This window comes from Cylas formicarius, unplaced genomic scaffold, assembly GCF_029955315.1.
Source record: "Cylas formicarius isolate icCylForm1 unplaced genomic scaffold, icCylForm1.1 PGA_scaffold_6__28_contigs__length_40554024, whole genome shotgun sequence".
Classification (NCBI taxonomy): Eukaryota; Metazoa; Arthropoda; class Insecta; order Coleoptera; family Brentidae; genus Cylas; species Cylas formicarius.
The window spans coordinates 38,347,614-38,370,513 of record NW_026844347.1 but is presented as its reverse complement, the minus strand read 5'-3'; the positions used below and the strand labels follow the sequence as shown (position 1 = coordinate 38,370,513).

The 22,900-nt window shown below is 35.5% G+C and overlaps 2 protein-coding genes across 5 annotated transcripts in view; one reads left to right on the top strand and one right to left on the bottom strand.

Annotated features, from left to right (window-relative positions):
* LOC132703450 (uncharacterized) overlaps nt 1-3,659 on the top strand; it is a 30,634-nt gene extending 26,975 nt beyond the window's left edge. For 2 of the 3 annotated variants that reach the window (XM_060672708.1, XM_060672706.1), the window contains 2 exons: nt 947-1,142; nt 3,304-3,658. In XM_060672708.1, coding sequence (XP_060528691.1) covers nt 947-1,142; nt 3,304-3,440 — 333 coding nt within the window. In that variant the 3' untranslated portion in view covers nt 3,441-3,658. Of the gene's footprint in view, nt 1-946; nt 1,143-3,303 lie in introns of all 3 variants that reach the window. The other variant, XM_060672707.1, reaches the window with a different exon arrangement.
* Nucleotides 3,660-4,665: 1,006 nt separating this feature from the next.
* The window catches only part of LOC132703030 (mucin-2-like), a 43,650-nt gene continuing 25,415 nt past the window's right edge, over nt 4,666-22,900 (bottom strand). For both annotated transcript variants that reach the window (XM_060672050.1, XM_060672051.1), the window contains exons 4-13: nt 21,826-21,960; nt 18,606-18,789; nt 16,497-16,728; nt 15,727-15,954; nt 13,273-13,426; nt 13,116-13,204; nt 12,913-13,033; nt 11,981-12,160; nt 9,907-10,922; nt 4,666-6,767 (exon numbers count right to left, since the gene is read on the bottom strand). In XM_060672050.1, the coding sequence (XP_060528033.1) occupies nt 5,287-6,767; nt 9,907-10,922; nt 11,981-12,160; nt 12,913-13,033; nt 13,116-13,204; nt 13,273-13,426; nt 15,727-15,954; nt 16,497-16,728; nt 18,606-18,789; nt 21,826-21,960 (3,820 nt within the window). In that variant the 3' untranslated portion in view covers nt 4,666-5,286. The remainder of the gene's footprint in view (nt 6,768-9,906; nt 10,923-11,980; nt 12,161-12,912; nt 13,034-13,115; nt 13,205-13,272; nt 13,427-15,726; nt 15,955-16,496; nt 16,729-18,605; nt 18,790-21,825; nt 21,961-22,900) is intronic.

Genomic DNA, 22,900 nt, shown 5'->3' with positions numbered 1-22,900 from the left:
CAAAAAAGGTTATTTATATTATTAATTACGTTTTTTTTTTCTTTTCGAAAATACTAGAAAAAAAGGTTTTGTAATAAAAACTATATTTTTTTAATTTTCACAATCTCGAAGCGAATTTACTAATTAAATATTAATTAATAAAATTAAACAGTAATTAAATAAATAAGAGGAAATTAAAAGGCAACCAAAAAAAACATTAAAAAAAATCTATTTCGCGAAACCTCAGGGTAGGTAAAAAAAATAACAGCAGCATTATTAAAAATGCCAAAATTAAAATTTGTAATTAAAAAAAACACGTTTCAAAGTAAAGTGAAACCAAAAAACCTTATTTTTGTTTTTCATGTCTTTTTTCTTTTCGAAATGGCTAGAAAAGGTTTTGTGAAGAAAAATTTAATTGGGAACGTTTTCAGGTTTGTTGATCATTGTCAATCTGCAGCGGAGTACATTTTTAATTTGTATTTTTTGGTTTGATTTTATGCTTAAATAAACACAGGCTTTTGTCGTTATTGCTTCTGCAAGAAAGAGACTCGAAGGGAATATATTAATTTTAATTAGGCCTTAATTATCAAAAATTGTCCAAATTAATTCTAAATAAATAAGAAAAAATTGAAAGGAAACCAAAAAAAAATTAAAAAATAACATCATTATTAAAAATTGAAAAAATCAAACTTTTAATTTAAAAACAATTCGAGGTAATGCAGGTAATACAGGTTAATCTCATTATTTATTATGTTTTTGCTTTCGAAGAGGCTACAAAAAAAGGTATCAAAGAAAACTTCAAATGGGATAGTCTTTCAATTTTAAAAATAATTGATAATATGTTTGCCTCATAATTAATAAAGGGTTAGAACCAGTAAGAAACCCAAAATCGATAGTTCTGGATTTCACCCTGTATCTCAGAAAGTGTAGAAAATGGTTGCTTTTAGCTCGAACCCCATTTTTTCAGTTGGATAGGCGTATGAGTCCGAAGAAAGCGATAGATGCCATCGGACACCACAGCAGCGCCCCCTTGAAAAACGAACTTTGCTATGAAGTTACCGCCGCGCTGGCCGACTCGTTTGTTTCCTCGGCGACCGCCCCCAGAGGGGGCGAAGAGCAGGGAGACGAACCGGATCCGAAGAACAAAATTTGCCCCTGCACCAGTGAGTTCCACAATTTTTACCCAATTTTTAAAGTTTTAAAGACCAATTTAAAGTTAAAAGTGTGTTTATTTTTGCGAAAACTTGAAAAAAAAAATTGAAAGGGACGAGCGATCATTTAATAATTTATTTATTTATTAGGCAGAAGCATTAATTCAAAAAATTGTCTTTGACAACGTTTCAGTAACCGATCAAAAAACAAAAACTGCTGCGGCAATTAGATTTACCAAAGTAACTACGAACATTTTATTATTTATATCTTTTATTATTATAATACACAGAGACAGTTGTATTTATGTATAGTGCAGGTAACTGGGAAACTATAGCAGACACCAAAAAGTTGCAGTTCTGTCACTCTACGCAAAGCCATATTTCAAAAGTTCTAATTTTTTGAAACGGTCCTAGCAGCGTAAATGTCAACCGTAGTAGAAAATGATAAATAGAAAATTTTTTGAAATTTCATTCTTAAAAAAATGACCAAAAGTATTTTTCCTATCACTTGTTATTTTCGAAATATAAAATAATTTATTATTTTTTCAATGGCAGATTGATTACTTTTTCAAAAAAACTTCCACAGGCTGTTTACAATTTACAAAAAGTTCGTGTACAAATGTACAAAATGTACAGCATGTACAAAAAAATTGTATACTATGAGATGAAGTCTCCAATAAATAGGTATAAAGACGTAATATATAACATATAAAGGCAAACAGTTATAAAAATGGACAAAAATCAAATCAATCAGTAAAACAGCGGAAGCTATCAAGATTCCGACAATATCTTCTATCACTTGTTACTTTCGAAAAATTTTCAAAAGTATCTACGCTAGTATAAAAATTTTATATACCTATGGGATCGCCATTGGTACAGACATGATGGGCGTGAAAAAGAAATTTTTTTTGGCTGTTTGTCCGTTCTCCGTTCTCGTCTTTTGGTTTTTTCCTAAATACTTTAGAACCGTTGGAGCTACAAAATTGAAACTGTCTCTATCCGAGGCCGGCATCCATCTTTTTTTCGCGATTTTCGACTGTTTTTGGAAATTGCCATGAACACGATAAGTGTCCGAAATGCAGTTTTGTCCTGTGACGGAACCTATTGAAAATGGGGGGGCTGGGTGGTCGGAAAGTATTTTAAAAAAATTAAAAATCGCGTGTGCGATTGTCTACAAAAAAGGCCGTTTTTCAAAAACCGTTTACAAGACCGCAAAAATTCTTGAACCAGAAGACGCAGCGAGTATGGCTGCATAATCTTTTATTCTTGACAATTTTTCAAAAATATACAGGGTGAACAGCAAATTCAAAAAAACTGACAAATGGGTCCCCCTATTATTGGAAATCGGGAGTAATTTCAAATCTGTGTTTTAGATGTTAGTTTCTTTTACATGACGATATAGCCCATATAGATAGCTAGAACTTTTGTATTTAAGGTTTGTAAGTATTGTACGGGGTGTTCGCGATATTCCGTGCAATATTAAAACATATAAAAGTGGCTCAAATTTGCAGTTACCGACTTCAGACTTGGGAGAGAAGTAGAAGTCTAGACCCGCATTTAGACTCTTTAAATTGATGGCAATAAAATAACGCGAAGTATTTTATTTTTAATTTTTGATTTTTTTTTTGGTTATTTTGGTATCGAGAAAAACACGTTTTCCTCCAAAACCATTTATCCGATCGGAATTGTTTCGACAACACCGTGTCTTTACAAATGTCATGTCATAATATACAAGTTCGTGAAAATCTGAACTTTCAGTTCTTATTTATTTTGATAAATGGATTTTCATCAAGTAAAAGCCACCTCAGTTCAATTCAAGTGATAGAGTTATTTGGAAAAATAAAGCTGTTTGCTACAATTTTTTGCTAAAATTATTTTAAATTGTTCGTATTCTGTATTAGATTTCGGATAACACAGACTTCTTAATACGCCACTCTCAATAGAAAATTACAACAAAGAACTTAATATCATTAAGCAAATTGCACTGAACAACGGTTACAATCCACACAATAGTAAGCTCTATTTATCCGATACCTAATACAGAGTATGAACAATTTAAAACAAAGGAGAACCTAGTGAAAAAGTTTGCCTTTGTAAAAAAAAAACTTCAAGCAAAAACATTTTAGGGCATATTGGGCAGGTCATGTTTTACGCGTTAACTAATTTGATTTAGGTGAAAGTTCCCGCGAAAAGTATTTTAAGCAGCTGAGGCATCTGCGCTGGGGTCACATCAAGCACATACAGCACGAGGTCAGAAGATTGGCCGATCTCGAAGAATTCCTGGACAAGATCGACGAGTCGGAATTTTAGATAAACTTTTTTTTTCAAAAAAATTATGCTTTTTCTTTGACTACGTGGCAATACGTAAAACAATTCCGACACAACAATTATCAAAACACGAAAAATGAGGAGGCATCCAAAAATATTTGTGACCTGTATCTGATTTTTTTTAATAAGTAAACAAAAAAATTTTGTGATTTTTTTTAAGTTAAAAAAATGATTTCTGACTAAGAGAATATGGTAACTGCCTTGACGATCTCCATTTTGGTTAGGTAAAGTAAGTATGATGCTAAACTTGCGTGCCCATTGTGAACATTTGATTTTTTTTTTTAACTACTGATCAGATAAAAAAGAATGCTGTCTGTTTGAAAGACATTAATATGCTTTGATAGGAGTTTAAATTGATTAAAATATATTTCTGTTTTTTATTATCTCCCTTCAGTCTTCTTCTCACTGTCCACTGACTAATAGCCACGCTTCGAACTTCATGGAGCTGTTTTTGCACTTGAAAATCAATAGTTATTCATAAATTTCTTCACGAAATTCTTTAAATTAAATGTTAATATAATTTTAAAACAGATTTAGGAGGCATCTCTACGGCATATAAGGCGAAAGCGTTGGATCTTTACTTATTAAAAGCTTTCCATACCCTCAATGATGCCCTGTGCCAAGTGAAAACATTATAAATATTATTCAACTGACTGAGAATACTGGATCGAAGGCCTTAGAACATTATATTAAAGTTCCAGCTGTTGAAGAATACAAACACTTAAAAAAAACCCTCTGTGAAGCATTGATTCTGAGTCATCTAAATTACTGCAATTTTTGTCTATGGTCCTTATGTTTTCACTAAATTTACTTTCTTAAATTACACTTAACTTAGGAGAGCATGTAAGTCATCAACTTCAGGATTAGAAAAAGAAATGCTGTCCCTTATCTGTGTTGCCTTGGCTAGATAATAACACTAAAGGGTGGTCAAGACTGCTCACAACTGAGTTCAAAACGGACCCTGAGCGGTCAAAATATTTTTTGGGAGATTTCCAAAGAAAGTTCTGATAAAATAGTGAGATGCGATAAGTGCAGAATATAAACTTCGAGCCGACAGATTTTAATACTTTTTTTAAATTATAATTATGTTATGTATATGGAAATAAAATAATTAGATGCGCTTGCTTGGTGTATTTCAACAGTTGGCCAGTCAAACCTGACTGAAGACTGGAATAAGGAAGGTGAAATTACACCGAATGTATCAGTCTTATAAGATCTATATTACATAATTTGTACAATACATATAGATGTTAGTAGCTTACCCGATATTGTAGACTAATAAATAAATAAATTTAGCAATATCGATCAAAATTAGTAAAAGTTTTTTTCACGCAGACCAACAATTTCTGGATACAAAATTAAGATAAGTATATTAACAGGAAAACAGAGTTCAAAATTTAGTAGTCACCTATTTAAAACGGGAGAACTGGGTTCAAATAAAACCCCCAAAAAAATTAACGAAACATAGAAAAAATAGAAACAATCCGAATCAATTCGCTTTTTTAGCTTTTTTTTTTGGAAAAACTAAACACTTTTGGGACTTTTGAATTTTTGCCTCAGAAGGCTCTGGAATTTGAAACTGTTTTAAAATTCGTATTTTAGACCTCTAAGATCCCAATAGTCCCTCTCGAATTTGGGACAACCTGTACATATATATTTTTCGAAAATTTTCCTCTCCTTTTCGGAAATGTAAGAAGGAAAATCGCCCGATAATTGATTTGATCGATTTTGGTAACGACGTTAACTTCAAAAAATCGAAATATATATCTCATATTAAATCTATTTATACAATAATATAAAATATTTCTTTCAGGTACGATCTGAATGTCTAGCCCGCCCTCTTGGGTATTTTTTGAATATAAGACAAGTACGGTCTGGGCGACGGCGTCGTCGTCGTCGTCGTCGTCGTCGCGACGAAAGTCGCAATTTCGAGATCTTTCGGATCGATCACTATCTCGATCAATTTGGGCAACTTGTACGTCACTTTCTCGCCTCTTTTCGGTATTTTTTGCACGTGACTGTGCGATTTTTTCGCGTACTTGCCCGGTTTGATCGGTCTTGGAGGCTTAGTACTTGCACTCGAACCTACATCGGAGGTGTGAATCGTAATCGTACTCATCACAGCGGTTGTCGTGGTCGTTTGCGTTGTCGTCGAATTTGTACTCGCTGTTATTATCTCGTTATTCGTTATCGTTGACGTTGTACTCGCATTAGGTGTTGTATTCGGCGTTGTCGCCTCTAAATACCTTATTGAATGAGTTGTATTCGCGTTTACATACTCCGGACTCGTTGCCGTCGAAGTTGTACTCGCGTTTAACACTTTTAAAGTCACGTTAAAAGTTGTATTCGTGGTTGCCGTTTCAAAATTCTTTACTGTAGAAGTTGTACTCTCGTTAGACTCTTTTGAAGTCATCTTCGAAGTTGTACTCGCAGTTGTGACCTCGTCATTCGTTATCATCGAAGTTGTACGCGCATTAGGTGTTGTATTCGCCTCTCGACTCGTTGTCATCGAAGTTGTATTCGCGTTTATCACTTTTAAAGCCACGTTAAATGTTGTATTCTCGGTTGTCGTTTCAAAATTCCTTATTGTAGAAGTTGTACTCGCTTTCGTATGGTCCGGATTCGTTGTCGTCGCAATTGTCGAGTTTATCACGTTAGATGTTGTATTCGCCGTTATCGCATCGAAGTTCATCATTGTAGCCGTTGTATTCGCGTTTACAAGTTCCGAATTCATTGTCGTCGAAGTTGTAATCGCGTCTACCACTTTCGGAGTCACCATCGAAGTTGTACTCGCAGTTGTCGCCTCGTAATTCGTTATCGTCGAAGTTGTAGTCGAGGTGATCGCCTTGGGCGTCACTTTCGGCGTAATCAGCACGAGTTCCGGTGCGAAACCATCGTCGCCATTTTGAATTGTTCGCACGTCGTTGAAGTAGGGCACGACGTAGGCGTCGTCGGTCGAAACTTCGACCACTCTCGAGTCTAATTCGTTCTTGGTGTAGTCGATTTTTGCTTTGGCGGGAGCCCGAGGCGTTTGCCTGTTTCGCACAAACTCGTCGACGTAGCCGTCGACCAGTGGCCATATCCGTTCCCTGGCGTATTTTTCCGCCCGGTTGAACATCCTCTGGAGGCCGTCGGGCAGGCTTTGAAACCTGTTTACTATGGTGTCGATCGGGTTGAAATTCGGCGTCGACTGAGGGGAATTGTCGTTTTGCCTTTTTCGTTTTTCCGACTTGTTGAATCTGTCGCCCCAATCGATGGAGAAGTGCGAGTTGTCGCGAGGTATGGAAGGGGTGGTAGTAGTCGGAAGGCCTGGAAGAGAGCAGAGAAAAGAGAAAGTGACGAAGGGGAAACGGAAGAGCGTTAAATTATTAAGTTATTAAATAAAAAGAGTACAGAGCAAAGCGAAATGAGTACAGAGACGGTGTTAGAACTTGTTAAAATAATATATATAACTTTATTTTTACGTATCGCTTTATTTCAAACAAAAACAGCTTACAGGACGTTTTACAGGCGCAGGAAAATATATTGGGTGCACTTTTTCGAGTCCAGTTGACGGCTCAGATTAAAAAAGATGAAATTGGCAAAAACATAAAACTTTATATTATCATAACAATGATAACCTTAACTTCATTCGAAAAAAAATTAATATACATGAATTGAATAAATTGAATTGAATAAAATTGAATTGAAATTGAATGAATTTATATCAAATTATAAAACTTATTAAGTCAACCGTTATTTGAGTGTGTTTAGTGTAAATTAAATCAATTAACTTAATTTATTTTTAAAATTGTATCTTTGTTGATTATAACGACATCTAATTGGTAATTAACTTTTACGTTCTGCGCTACCGGAAAAGTTATTAATAATAATATTAAATATAACGATCATTAATTACAAAAGTTATTATTTTTATACAGTTTTATTTAAAAAGCAAATATATTTCACCGGCTAAGGAATTATGTACATTTTAAATAAATTAAATAAAATTCGAGCGAATTTTGGGGGTTTGCTTTAAGAAAATTCGAAATTCCCATTAACAATTAATTATTATATATAATTATTTTGTATATATATATAAAAATTTACGGTCGAGACTACTATATACAAATTGTTTGTGTTTTTAATCTATATCATTAATTATGCTTCATAAATTACATTTATTTCATGGGGGTAAGCAGGTCGGTACGTCGAATCGTATCGATTGAGACCCGATGAAAATTTTCAAATTTTCTACAGAATTGACACTTATTACACTGAGAATACACTGTGTGTAGCATAGATAATGCATTTCGCATGGGTGGAAACGTTGCATCGAAATGACTTTCGAATATAAAATGTTGGATTTCTTACTATTAACATGGGATTCCAAAAATTCAATAACAGCAAGTGCAATTTATAAAATTATTGAGTAGAGTAGAGTAGCGTAGATTAATAAAGAAATATCGCCAACAAAATTGTAATATGATTTAGATGAGAATTGGGTGAATGTGGATCGTAAGATTGATTAAGTTTGGTGTGACAACACCGTAACAGATTGCAAACTGCAGGCTTTCGAAGGCGATGGTCATGACGAAACAAATGGCGATTATTTCGAGCAATTGTTTGAGGAGTCGCTAACTCCACATTCAGCTAACAATAGACAAAAAAAATGTTGTTATGGATAGCGCTTCATATCATTCTTGTAAATTTTCTTTGGCAACTCCTAATTTAAATTAGAACTGCGGGAAGTTGTTTAGGCGTACAGAAATGAGTATGACAAATGTGAAATTGAATAAATAGCAGCGAAATACGGGATAGATGTTTTACGTTTACCATCGTATCACTGTGACCTGAACACTATCGATTTCAATACACAGAAGAAGCATTTCAACATGTCACTGAACAAAATTGGAGTAATTACGTTCAATTCTTTTTGACATTAACATTGCCCATCTCGACGAAGAACAAAAAATTTCACTCATATACATGTACCTGGTGGCCCATTAATGAAGAATATATCTCGGGAACCGTTCCTCTAACAACTTAGAAAAAAATATATTATAAATAAATAGGCCAAGAGAAACAGTTCAAGTTCATAAAATGGCCGCTAGAGGCGTAACCTCCCCTGCAAAATAGAAAAAAGGGGGTTTCCCAAAAATATTCCAAAATAAGCTATATCAAAATTAGTTTTAACCTAATCTACTCTAAATAAGGAAACTTTTTTGGTTGAACTACTTTTTTCTCTCTCGTCAAATTAAGGGTAGGGGGAACTTAGTTTAGTTTTATTTTCTCGAAAATTTCAAATATAATGGTATAAATATTTTTGGCTAGGATGGGCGTAAAAAAACACATCATGGAAACGGTATGGCAATATGGTTTTTTTGCTCTGAGATATAAATAAATGTTAATTTAAAAATACTTTTTTTAACAGAAGTAGTATTATGAAGGGATGATATTTTATAATAAAATTCCGATACCATTTTTATTTGACTTTATATATAAAACATAAATGAGGGAATTATTCAGAAAACACCTCAATAAATTGATGTTTGGGCTAGGTTCATGATAATAGTACCGTTACCATGGCAACCGCTAAGCCTACTTAGTTATTTTACCCTTTTCTCCAATATTGGCAATACGTGTAATGTATTAATAAATTATATTGACGATTCAGTTTTAACTATTATTGAATAGTGGCGATTAATATGGACAAATTAGGACAACATCTGATTTAACTCTAGTAGAAAATATAAGCATACCACGTCACATCTCTCGTCTCTGGTATTACACTATACTAAAGAGAAAAAAGATATTACATTTTTTTGCTCTCTTTCATGCTAGCTAAAAATATTTATTCGATTATACTTAAAAATTTCGAGAAAATCGTAAAAATAACTGTTTTTGACATGCGGCGCCTCCTACCGACCCGTAAAAGAATTAATATCGTGATATTGGCATGCCAGTCGAAGCCCCCATAAATTAATCGGATTATCCAAAAAAAAAGTAATTCAACTTTTTCTAAACCAATATTTGACCCTTCCCCCACCCTTAATTTGAGGAGGTAGAAAAAAACACTTCGAACAAAAAAGTTTCCTCATCTAGAGTAGATTACGCCAATGTTAATTTTGATATAGGTTGATTTGGAAAATTTTTGAGAAAACCAGTTTTGTAAATTTTACAGTAGAGGTTGCGCCCCCCTAGCGGCCATTTTACGAACTTGAAAACAATTTCCAGTTTTTGCTCTTGGCCGATTTATGTGTAAATATTTTTCTTTCTAAGTTGTAGGACTAACTAATGGGCCACCTGGTATGTGTGTACTGTCCAACCGACCGATCCCCGCCTCAAAGGCCCCCGGACAACGGAATATACTTGACGGACCTGCCGTCTTCCTCGAATACCGGCAAATCTATGTAGATCGCCCTTTTACCGGCCCCGTTATCTCTCGTCCTCCTCCCCGCCCCCTTACTTTGCGTAGTCGCCGTCGTCGTAGTCGTCGTAGTCCTCTTCTCGATCCTCTGTATATGCGTGAGCGCCTGCGCGGTCGTAGTCGCTTCCAAGTCGCCGGCCTTGATATTCCTGCTCTCGGCAGGCCTCAACCCGTTGACGCCCTCATCGGCGACCCTCGCGGTCTCCTCCTCCGGCTCGTAGTTCAAAGGCACGTACCTGGGGCTCTCCCTGGGTCTGATAATGTCGGTGATGAACCTCGGAGTGTAAGTACTGACGAAAGGCAACAGGGTGTCCCTGGCGTACTTCTCAGCCTGCTCGAACATCCTCGCCAACCGTTGAGGCAGGAACTGCACCGTCGTCACGATCGAGCCGATCGCGTCTTCGCCACGTGAAGTTTCGAACCCCTTGATAGCCTTCGATTCGTCTTCTCGCTTCCACTTGTCTCTCCTGTGGGGCACCCAGTCCGCGTCGTAGAACGTCACGATTTTATTCTCCTCCGTAGTGGTGGTGGTCGTGGTGGTGGTGGTGGTGGTGGTTTCCGTAGTAGCAGAAGTCGTCGTCTTCGGAGACTTCGACGTAGTCGGTCCCAAGATCGGCTCAGTTATCTCCGGTTTCGTCTTGGCAGGGTCGTGAGCCCTCGCGTTCTTGAAGGACTGGGGCTTTAAAACCGGCTCCACGATCTCTCTGATCAACCCGTTGTCGTCTGCGAGGTGTTTGCTAGCCTCGTCGGCTTTGACGATCCTCGTGTTGAACGCTCGACTCGATTCCGCTTCGTCGTTATCGTCGGTGAGGTCGTTCCTGAACGGTACCGCCTCCGAAGAGTTCGGTTCGTACTCTTGATCGTCCAAACCGACCCGGATCACTTGCGTCGGCACGAACATCTCCTTCGAAGTGTTGTTGAAAGGCCGCTCCATACGTTGGTCGACCGTCTGCTTGTCGGGTTTGTGTTTCGGCGGATCGCACTCGCCGGGGTAGAGAGGCAAGATGACTGCCACGCCAGAGTCGAGGATGAGGTTGCGCTTGCACACCGACGAGCTGGAACGAGAGATTCAGATTCAGATTCAGATTTGTTTGAGAAAATTTTATCCAATAGAACCAACAACAGCTTTCATTCAGAAGAATTTTCTACGCAGTTTTCAAAAGGGTGCCCACTACATAGCAATAGAATCATTTACAATGTTACCCTAACCCATAATCCTACTGAAGTTAGCTTAAACATTGAGGAAGCGGCTCCATGACAAACGTTACTGTAAATATAATTTTCAAATGTAAATGTTTGTGAAGTTCCATTTCTTTTGTAAGATTTCATCGAGTTTAAATGAGATTTGATGTGATTAGCTAGCATCATTAATGAGTCCTTAACTGAACAAGTATTCTCAGCACCCCTTCAACTCTCAACAGTTTTTCCTTTATACAAAAAGGCAATAACGCTGCTCCCTGCAGTGTCGAAGGTTTTTGAGAGGGGTTTATACAAGAGACTGGAGCGATTAAAATAAATCCACACTTGTTCCCAACCAACCACAGCTTCACTCAGAAGATATGTCTGAGCATTTTTCAAAAGGGTCCTTACTACTTAGCAATAAAATAATTTAGAATGTTACCCTAAGCCGTAGTCCAGCTGAAATGAGTTGATTATAGCTGGATGTGGGTCCTGAAAAACAGTATGCGCAGTCTTCAAATAAGTAAAACCTATATTTTAGTGTGCCAGTTGGTTCCACATACATTGCGGAACTTTAAAGAAGAAAAAAATACAAGGATTTAGGAAACAAACTACAACTTCCGTATTTATTTAGCTTGATTGGAGCTAGCCGGTTCAAAACCTCTGAAAATTACAAAATGGTTGGCTAATCAGATCAAAGATCTTCTGAAGTGGTAGTCACTTTCAAAGCCAATACTTTGGATCGTTTCTGAGACATCCCAGTTATGTGCGGTGATTTATCAACTATTTACAATACTTTATACTCAGGATTTAGGTACAATAATTCATTACATATTTCCAAGAAAGGGGAGACAAACAATTCCACGTTCTAAAATCTTTGGTTTTGGTTGCGAGAAGAGGTAAGAGGTGCTGATAATAACTCTAAGGTACTTACATTTTCCCAAAGCTGTCCATCAGCATTACCTTGTCGATCTTCCACTGGGTCAGTCCAGATGACAACCAACCGCTGTAAGCGGTATAGAGTATCTCGATTTTCGTCGGTTGTGACAGTATGGGGTGAGGCACTATGATCCTCGATATCGATTCGCCCAAGATCATTTCTTCATCTTCCTTTCTAAGGTTTGAGGAAAACCATAGCACTTAGTTTCGAAATTATATCACCACTGACATGTGAGAGCCCTTAGTGAGGAGCGACCCCCTCCATTCTGATAATAATAAGTTTTGAGGATTTTCGTATTTCAAAAACATACATTCCAGGGCGCAGTTGTTCAATTTATCTTGATAACATTTTAATTGATAAAGATAAATCGAACTTACGGGCCAGGTACAACCATATAGCTATTAGATACTATAATGGCCCTACTACGGTAAAAAGTGATGCGCCGCAGGTGCCTATGATATTCTCGAAGAGAAGGTGTGGATCTTTTGCGCATGCGTCACCTCCAAATAACTGAGTTGCCACATTGCCATAAATTTTGCTGAAAAAATTTTAATAAGAAAGCACAGTGTGTGCATTGTTGTTGACATTTTTGGTGGTTCTGATTCTTTCCGCACCTTTTTCGTTTTATCGTGCAGTTTGTGGTCAAAAGTGTAAGAAAAAGAATGTGCCCATATACGGGTTAGTGTTGCCTTATGTACAAGTTAATTTAAAAGATTTAAAAGTTGTTGGACTCCCAATCGCACCAAATCACACTTGTAATTGTGTGATTTGGTGACCTAGTTGCTTCACGATCATAGGCAAGGCCTCTATATGTCTAATAGCTATATGAGTACAACGTTTAGAGGAATTTTTTACATTATTTACCAAACTCATGAAAATTGCATAACTATCCCAAACCCATCTAGAACACAAGGCTCTTCCATTACCTCGTCATCATGAACGTTTCGTTGAGGAAGGATTCACCTATGAGGGTGATCTGGATCTTGCCATAGCTCTTGATCGGCAACGGACCAGGTTCGGTTTCCAGCTTCACCAAATACTGATGCGCTACGCGCGGCGGAAGAAGTGTGAGGGGGAAGACAATTAGTGAATTTCAACGTTGCCGAAGAGACATGAGCGCGTAGCTTACCACAGAAAGGTTCCTCGTCACGCGTAATCAGGTACAACTGCCCCCTGCCCTTGGAGCGGTCCGCATAGTACCCCATGTTGCCGCACTTACTGCAAATCCAACCAGAATGTCAACTGTCGCCAGGTTTATAAATATGACCATGAAGATTATTCTTTACCTTTCCTCGGTGCATGGGAAACATTTTCCCGCAAGGAAATGGTCGTAGGATTCGCAAGGGAAAGCCGGGAAATGGCACCTAGGCGAAACCGAATCGATGAAGAACTTGTACGCCCTGCGGTGGTTGCACAACGATCTGCCCTCCACCGCTGACGCTAAGGGAATTTTTAAAAAATGTGTCTCAAAATATTCCATAAATATTGAGTGTGTAGGTGTGACGATTTACGAAGGAATTGCCAGGGATTAGCTGTAATTTAAAAAGATTTATCAACAATGTACAAAAGATTTATAAATGTACATAAAAATATTAAGGATCGCCGAGAACGTACGATGGCTTAGAATGAATAATAAACAAAAGTATGTGTAATTTGCAGAGACACAAAGAGAATTTTAAAAAACGTTTAGAAATATTACATAAACAGCGGTAATTTAAAAAGATTTATCAATGATGTACGAGGGATTTATAAGTGTACATAGAATTATCACGGGCCACCAAGAATGTATGGTGGCTTAGAGTGTAGAGTGTAGAATGTACGTAGAGTTATTACGGATGACCGAGAATGTGCGGTGGCTCAGAGTGAATAATAAACAAAAGTAGGTGTGATTTGCAGAGATTAATTAATGTCTTGCAATGTTTTATCAACAATGTACATGGGATTTAGATAGGTGTAGTGAACCACTAAAGGGGATATGCAGTGATTTGTGAATGACTTACCATGATTTAGCAATTTACATTAAGCTATGAAGGACATTCAAGAATGTACCATGTTCTACGGTGATTTACAAATGATTTACAGCGGTTTATCAACAATATATTACGGAGTCAGAAAGGTACAATGACTTATTAAGGATTTCCGAGGATGTACAGGGTAGCCGACTTAAGAGCGGCTTATACCTTATCTCCAAATCTATGAGTGTTATAAAAAATATTTGAATGCAAAAGTTGTTTCCAGCAAAACGATCTTTGGTTTTCTTGTATTATTTAAATTGTCACACAATTACTCATACAGGGTTGTCAAATAAAGTTACATTTTTTTTAATGGAAAACATTACAGTTTTAAATACCCCTTCAGAAGACGAATCCAATATAATTATGAGCGAATATCTTCGGGATTCAGATTATCTTGGAAATATTTTAGTTACAACCAACTTTGGAAACATTTTTTTGAGTATCATATTTTAGAAAATAGTACCTTTTCTCAGACTTTATTCAAAATTTAAATATTTTTATCGAATACGCGATCGTGCGATATTTTACAAAATGTTAATTTTTGAAAATCAAAGGCGCTCTACATTTTTGCATTTCCAGATACCCCTTTAAAGGACGAATCCAAAGATGTATATGGATATTGGTCTGCGATGTACCGTTTTGTGGCTCTAATATTTTTTTATGAAATCGCTGTATCAATAATTATTTACTTAAAATACTGAAAAAATTATACATTATTTTATTTCAAAAACATTTGACAATCCTTTTCAAAAATAAAATTATTAATTTTATATTATGTTTTCCACATGTTGAATGATGGGAGTACGTACATTCTGAGGTGCAATTTTGAAATCTTTTTTGATCACCCTGTATATTACTGAGTGTCACTGACTAAAAATAAAAAATAAAGGTCATTTCACTGGAAACAATTTTTATATTCCAAAACATAAACTTTCCGGAAAAATTAAATTGACTAAATGAAATATTCATGTACAAAATTAAAACGAAGTTATTTAATGTTTTAATGTTAAAAAGTTACAGAAAAATTCAGTTTCATGTCTTTTTATCATTGATCTGGCTTTTTTATTTCCGATTTTTCGAACAGTCCTACAGGAAAACAGTTTGATCGAAAAATGGCGTTCCGTTCCCGTATCAAAATCATCCGAGGAACGAAAAAATTAATCATTGACGTCAGCGGCGTGAAAAAATATTAAATTCTAGAGGGCCGTCGGAAAAAAAGGGCGCGCTTTTTCGTTAAAAGTCAACGGGCGAAATTGCCAGCAATTACCACGCTGCTGGCGCCGATTTGAATTGTAAAATTGCTAATTGGCCGAGCAGACGAAAAAGCACGGACCCAAGAGCCCCTCTCCGATCCTCTTGCATTGTTCGTTTTACGTTCGGACTATTTAAAATGCGAATATTTAGTCACGTAATAACAATAACACCAGCGTCGTCTCTCTTAAATTTCGATCCCCGCCGATGGATGCTGCAATTTGTGGAGATTTATCAATGATTTATAATGATTTATCAACGGTGTACCGATAATTTGGAGAAATGGATCGGTTTATTGGCGATTTCCCAGAATTTACACATTTTAAAATGATTTTCGGGGTTCCCTTGGTAATTCACAGTGAGTTATCGATCAAATACAGCGGATTTACAATGATCAATCAATGTACAATCAATAATGTACTGAGCATTTATACATATTTGGAGTTGCAATGGTTTTGCGATTAATGAGCTTACACCAAATGATATCGCTGACCGCTCCGACGAACAAGTGGCTGCAACCCTTCTGCATCCGACCTCCGTTGGGGTAGAAGTCGACGTGGCCCATGGGCTGTGACGAACCCAGCCCGCCCAGTATCAAATTTTCACCGTTGCTGTGTATGACGTCAACGAAGGCAGCGTCTGTCTGATCCAGACGCGCCCTAGTGTCCTGGGACTCGAACAGCGGTCCCGCTGGATCCAAACCTGCAACAATTTTAGTCAGTTTACAAAACTTCTGGATTCGCTGAGTCGAAATTGCTGACGTTTCGACAATGTACCTGCTGTTTGAGCTAATGGAGGTCTATGGACATTGTCTCGTATGACTGATTCCCATATTGGTGAAAGGTAAAGATGTGACTTTTCTTTGGTAGAAGAATTTTAGTTTCATCGAATAAAACTTATTTTGTTTCATAATTGTGTCGGAATCTTAAGACTCCTTCATGTTCACGTGCATGGAATCTTGTAAGCTCCTGCTATCTCAAATGAAATTTTGTCTTTGACGGATCTAAGATGTTGAGAGATTCTTGGAAAAGTAGTAAACCTGGTTTTGACGTTATATTTCTTAAGACTTTCTTTCCAAAGATTTCTCAAACAATTTACAAGCAGGTACAGAGTAGAACGCAGGCTAATTTCAGTTAAACTCTGAAATATTTTGATCTCTATAGAAAAAAAAACGTCTCTTAAGGTAAAACAAGAAAAATGGTTGATAGTTACGTCATAACAACAATAGTATAATCGGGGGTTACCCGTAATACGGCTCAAATTTTTCAAATCTGCTCCCGCGAATCCGGCAATATGAGCGCCCAAACTGAACCCGATCAGATGGGTAGTGATCAGAGACAATCCGTTTTTTTCGACCAGGCCGCTCAGCAACAGCGACAGCTGTTTGCCGACGAGACGCGTGTTTGCCGACGCCTTTACGTAGTTTGGCAACGCCGCACCGTTGGTCCAGTCCACGCAGATCGTGTTCACCTCTTCCTGGATATACATGACAAGCGGTAACATTCCAAAAAGTTGGGGAACGTCGAGACAACATAAATGTTATTTTGAATTTTAATTTTGATTAAAATGTTTGTTACGTTAACAAATTAAATTAATTAACTTTTCTTCATAAATTGGATCTCAATTTGATGATTACTGTTATTAGGCATCCACCAAATGTGCTTCTTTATGTTAACAGCTTTTATTACATAAAATTATATCTAAAAAAATTAAAATTAAAATTGTAATATGTTTTTTTTTATGAACGTATAAAATATATTTTTCCTTTATTTTCATGAATATATTTGCAGTAGGCCTTGTTTATTCCTGACAATACTTGCAGAATAACTTTTATAATTTACATGAAGCCAACTTAGATTAATATTAACATTTTATTTGTAAAATTTCACACAGCTTTATGACCTTAATATTATTTTAAAAGATAAACCATAACGGGAACTATTTCAAATGATAAGGGACGAAAAAATTATTACCTATTAGCATTTTCTGCAAATTTGAACATAATTATTTTCATTTATAAAGCTAAAAAAAAACGTTCAAAATATCATACATAGTTTCAGTACTCTCCAAAGCTTTCAGAATAACATGCAACCTCTTGTTTTATGTTCCTTATCATTTTAAATAATTGTTTTTATACCTAGGTTCTCGTTTATATCTTTGTTAATAGTGTATATACAAATAAAATGTTAATATTAAACAAAGTTGGCTTCACGCAAATTGTAAAAGTTATTATGAAAGTGTTATCAGGAACAAATGATGTAACCATTTTACGTATTTTATAAATCCTTTTTCCATAATCCCATACCGTTACATATTTCTGAGTAGTTCATACCAAACTGAAGATATAATGTGTTCCATTCAAAAAAACCGACATTTCATGAGATACAATACATTTAAAGAAAGACGCTATATTGGTATTATTGGTATTATTACATTGGTATTATTATTATTGAGGAAAAATGAATAAGAAACAACTTTTTTCAATAACATTTTTCAATTTTTTTTAACATAATTTTTTATTAAAAAAAACAGTCACTTTTGACGAGAAATAGCATGAAGAATTGTTTTAACCACTGCTATTTTATTAATTCTATTTCAGTACAGGAATCTCCGAAACTATAGCAAAGAGCTGCGTAAGTATGATTTGTAGCAGAAAATAATAAATACCAAAGTATTAACTTTCGAAACTCTACGGAGGAGACCAATAATTATTTAAAATGGTATTTAAAAAATAAGCCTCCAATTTGAACACCAGTTTTAGGTTATGTTAATATTCTTTAGATATAATGTCATTTCTTATTAACTAGTTATAATAAATTGAAAATTATTACAAATAGAAGTTCATAAAGTGCAAAACACATTGAAATAATTGAATTTTGAAATACTGAGTTTCTTGTATGATAATAAATTAAGTTAAGAATTGAATTTTTTTATATTTCATTTTATTTGTAACAGTGGTAAACAATTATTATCATACAAGAAATTCAGTAAGCTTTTTTAAATATCCATTAGTAGCTGTCAAAACGGGTTTGAGCATAGCTCATCAAACCGCAATTCTTCGCCTAGAAATTAAAAAGAAACAGACATTTTCGATACATCGAAGTTAAAAGGGCCACTTAATCGACTTCATTAAAAAAAAACTTTTTAAGTTTTCCCAAAACCAACCGGAATGACTCGGACTAGAGTAATCTTTAATCCCAAATTATTTTAAGGACGAGTAAGTTAACTTTTCGGCGGCTTTTAAAGTCCGCGGCATTAAAAGTCCAGCGAGAGGCTTTCAGTTTGATTACCGGCGATCGATCGGCCCCCCCGCCGGACCGGAAAAAAAGCAACTCAATTCGATGAAAACTTACCACTGCCATGAGCGCGCTCCGGATTTCGTAAGCCCAGATGTATCCGCAGTCGCTGCCAAAACCGTGTATGAGCACCTTCGTAGGTAGGCTCGCGTTAAAGCCGCTTTTTGCCCACTCGAAGGCGTCTTCGATTTTTTCAAAAGGCACCTCGGCTGGCGCGGAATTGCTACGCCTCCTTCGCGTTCTGAAAACGCTAGCGTTATCTCGGCGTGTCGACACATAAACTCAATAAACTAAACTACATAATTGACGTGTAGTCCAAAGTCAACAGGTATATAGTTCCCCCAACGATATACAGTTTTTACAACAAAATCCGGTATTTAATTTTGGTAAATTTTTATTAATGTCTAACAGCAGACCTACCTCGCTTGTGTTTCTCTTCATAATCCTCAACAATACAGAACAATAGAGAACTGAATTCAAAACAAATATCATTTTCTAAAAAATATTTACGGATTTCAGTTTTTGAACTTTGCGTAAGTGATTTCTAAAAGATTGTTTTGAAATCAATTTTCAAAAAGTTCGGCATTTGTACTCATGATAATCCAAATTAGAATGCTTAATATTCTTCGTACACGACAGCAAGCGGTTTGGGACAAATCCGTCTTCTGTTTTGACAGTTTTCAGTGAAATCAACCCATCCTTTAATACAATGTCGTGTGTATCGGACCATGGTTCATCAAGGTAAATTACGTATATTATATGTTTCAACAACTCTGTGGACGGTGGCACGGTTAATGTTTATATTGGTCTCATCATCATCAATTCTCCACTATTATTGTTATTATTGACGTTTTTTCAAAGTAGACAGTTTTTTTTAAAGCTCTTGTTCTCTACTGGTTAAAGTTTCATACATATTTTTTACAGCCCATTTTGGTTAGTTTTTTCCGAACCCCACAGTAAAAACGATTATTCAACACTGCTACAAACGGTCCTCACAGTAACAGTAACAATTATGTTTAAAGTTGAGTGAAATTATAGTATAATATAAAGTAATCATTAAACCTAACCTAAGGGGAGATTCTGACTTATAAAGTCTGTTCGTAGATATAAGAAAGTGACTAACTGATACGAATTAAGGAAAGACCCGGGCAAGCTGTATGAATGAAATATAGCCGAACAGGTCCGTACTTTGATTAGAATTTAATTATTTTGAGTTTTGTTAGGAAAGATACTAAAGAATATTTATTTATTTATGTTTGTATTTATATTTAAATCTAAAAAAAATTACAAATTATTTTTATTACCTATTTAAATTACTTAAAATTATTCACATAATATACTATCGCTATCATCGCAAGTTCTAATTATTATTTGTTAAATGTTATTTGCAATATGGATATCCGATTGTTCCCCTCTTTCTATATGTTTAACAGAATTTGCCCAGCTTTGTGGAGGGATGTTAAAAACTTCGGATTCTATAAGTTTGAGGACATTGGAGTTAACACGGGGAAAAACATTGTTACGAATGGCAGATTTCAGTTGGTGCTAAACATTTTCAATGGGATTAAATATACAGTGGTAAGGTGGAAGCCTTAAAACTGTATGCCCTAGATTTTTTGCATAATTATCAGATACGTATTCCTTTTGTAGGTTCAAGCATTGTAGAACCTCAATTAATTGCTTTTTGGTATAATCTTCGTGAAAATAAATGTGGTTATTATACATGTAGTTTTGGTTTGTTGCTTTTGTGTCACATGAGGAAGGGGTTTTAGTCAACTGTCTACTGTGATAACTTGCATTGTCCATTACAATGACGCTATTAGGAGGAATGTTTGGAACTAGTTTGTTTTTAAACCAACTTTCAAATAAATCAGCGGTGGTGTCTTCGTGGTAATCCAGAGAAAAATCTTTAATATTTTTCGCAGACAGAGAAAGTCCATTTGGAATCCATCCATCTTTAAAGCCAGCATGCAAAATAGTTATTCTTTTACCTCTTTTTGATGGCGCGTTTGTTTTACACTCATCAGTTGAGTCAACCCAACCCTTTTCCGGGGTATCATTAGTGTCGAACCAGGTTTCATCCAAGTAAATAATTGACCTTTGTTGTTCTCTGTAAATCCTAATTTTTTCTAGATATTCCACTGACCATTTCCGAATTCTAAAAGATTTCATTAAAACTTGCCTTTTATCATTTTTTTTAAATCCATAAGGTAGTTCTGCCACATTTAACACCGGTTTCATCTTTTTCAAGCCTCCTAATTAATATATCTAATGTAGGCACGCTTTGTTCCTCGTATACCTGGTAAATTTTACGCCGTATTATATCTTGATCACTTTTATCTACACTCTAGAAAATGTCAGCATCGCTTCTTTTTTTTTCCTCGCTGAAATGGGATTATTCACAATTTTCTATACAGTTGATGTTGGAATTTTCGTCAATGCGGCCGTTTCGTCTAAAGATGCTTGCTTGCTGGCACCACGTTCAATGAGAGTCAAATAAACATTGTTTATAACTTCCTTAGTCTCAATCGAATAGTGTTTTCTACATTTGGGCGGGAGCATCTCCTGAGATACACTAGACTCGCACATATTTTGCATAAATCGCACAAGATTCAACGCGCGCTGTGTTACACGCGAAATAAGAATGATTACTAATGAACTTAAACTAAGTAGTATACCAAACCAAACAGGTAGGTATAAAATAATTTTCTATTAGGGACAACAATTTTACCTGAATCTAAATTCTGAAACTTTAGGTAATAATCTTGTTGCATTGTATGATAATAACCACTCTTGGATAATTCTTTTTCTTTCTTTCTTATATCTATGAACAGACCATACCTAATTTCTTAATATAAAAGAGTAATGAAATATAAGGTTATATCGTAAAGTTCAGATAAATTGCAAATATAATTTTCCGATATTAGGGACACGAAACTCGGGTTTGTAGAATGAAAGTGATGTGATAGCGGCGTTAATCACATGTTATTTATTAGAACAATAAATGTAATAATAATAATAATCATTATTCTAAGGTGAAACAAATAAAAACTTACATAACACTACAAAAAATATTTATTATTTACAATTGAACTTCATTTATAAATTGCAGTCATCATGTCCCGAGTAGTCAGATGAAGTTTGGAGTTCGCATAAATAATAAGGAGGCCTACAGTGTTATCAGATGAAGATATGGGTATTTTTGTGTTCTCTTCGGCAGGTAAAAGCAAACGTTTTTAATATGTAATATACCCATTTTCAATAGCAATTCGTTTACCTGGCCGGATACAGCAAGAACTTGGTGTTGATCTCCTCGGGCTTGCTGGGAAGCATGTCCAAGTATCCGAAAGGGCCGGAAGCTTCGAAACACCCCAGCTCCGGGTAACATATGCTCGCATCTTCCCTCTTGGTCCTGAGAAAGTTAAGTGAATGAAACAGATAAAATTTAAACAAGTTTTTCTCAAAGTTTTAGCATCCTCAAGGATTTCTTTATTTCATCATTGGATGTTACTTTTAATAAAGCACATTTTAAAATAACAACCCCTATAAAAAAATGCTACTTTAAAATAACAAATGTTGGTCTACAAAATTTGTCTCAAACAATCCTGGCTGGCTTTGTTTTTGTGATACAGGGTTAAAACAGAAAATTTGTTTATTGCCCTTTGAAGTTTATCGTAACGAGATGATAAAAACGGAATTTTGCAGATCTTTGTACAGGGTGTGTCAATGATAGAGTAAAGTTCATTATCAAAAATTATGTGAAATTTGCAGTTTTCTCAATTGCAAAAAAATACTAATAGTACCATTATTTTTAAAGATGACGCAGAAGATGTATGCAATGAAATTCGAATTAGATGCTACGGTGTATCCAAAACAAACGAACATATTTGGATCATTTTAAATTGAAAATTCTCGATTTTTTTTTAAATGAGACACCATATAATATATAATAATAATAATATTTATTTTTTCTGAAAGATCTTACAAAAACGTACAACATGAGGCACTCCATTAGTAATGTCCAACAAATCCAGCGCAAATCCAAAAGCAAAATATCTACTGAACTGCAACGGAGTAACTGATGATTGAATAGAGTTACTGTGCTTAGACCGTTTCCCTCAATTAACAACATTCCGTATCGTTTTAGATTTTTCATTTGAACTGAGAATTATGTCATCGTAAGTTTTCTTTTTCTCCACTTTTATAGTGTGACGATATTCTTTGTGGAACCGTTTATAAGCATGAAAGTCTTGGTTACTTTTTGAACTATGGTAATTTTTGTAAGACAGAAAATATGAACCATTTAATTGGCGAACGATAGATAGTTGAGTTAACAATGAGAAAGAAACTAT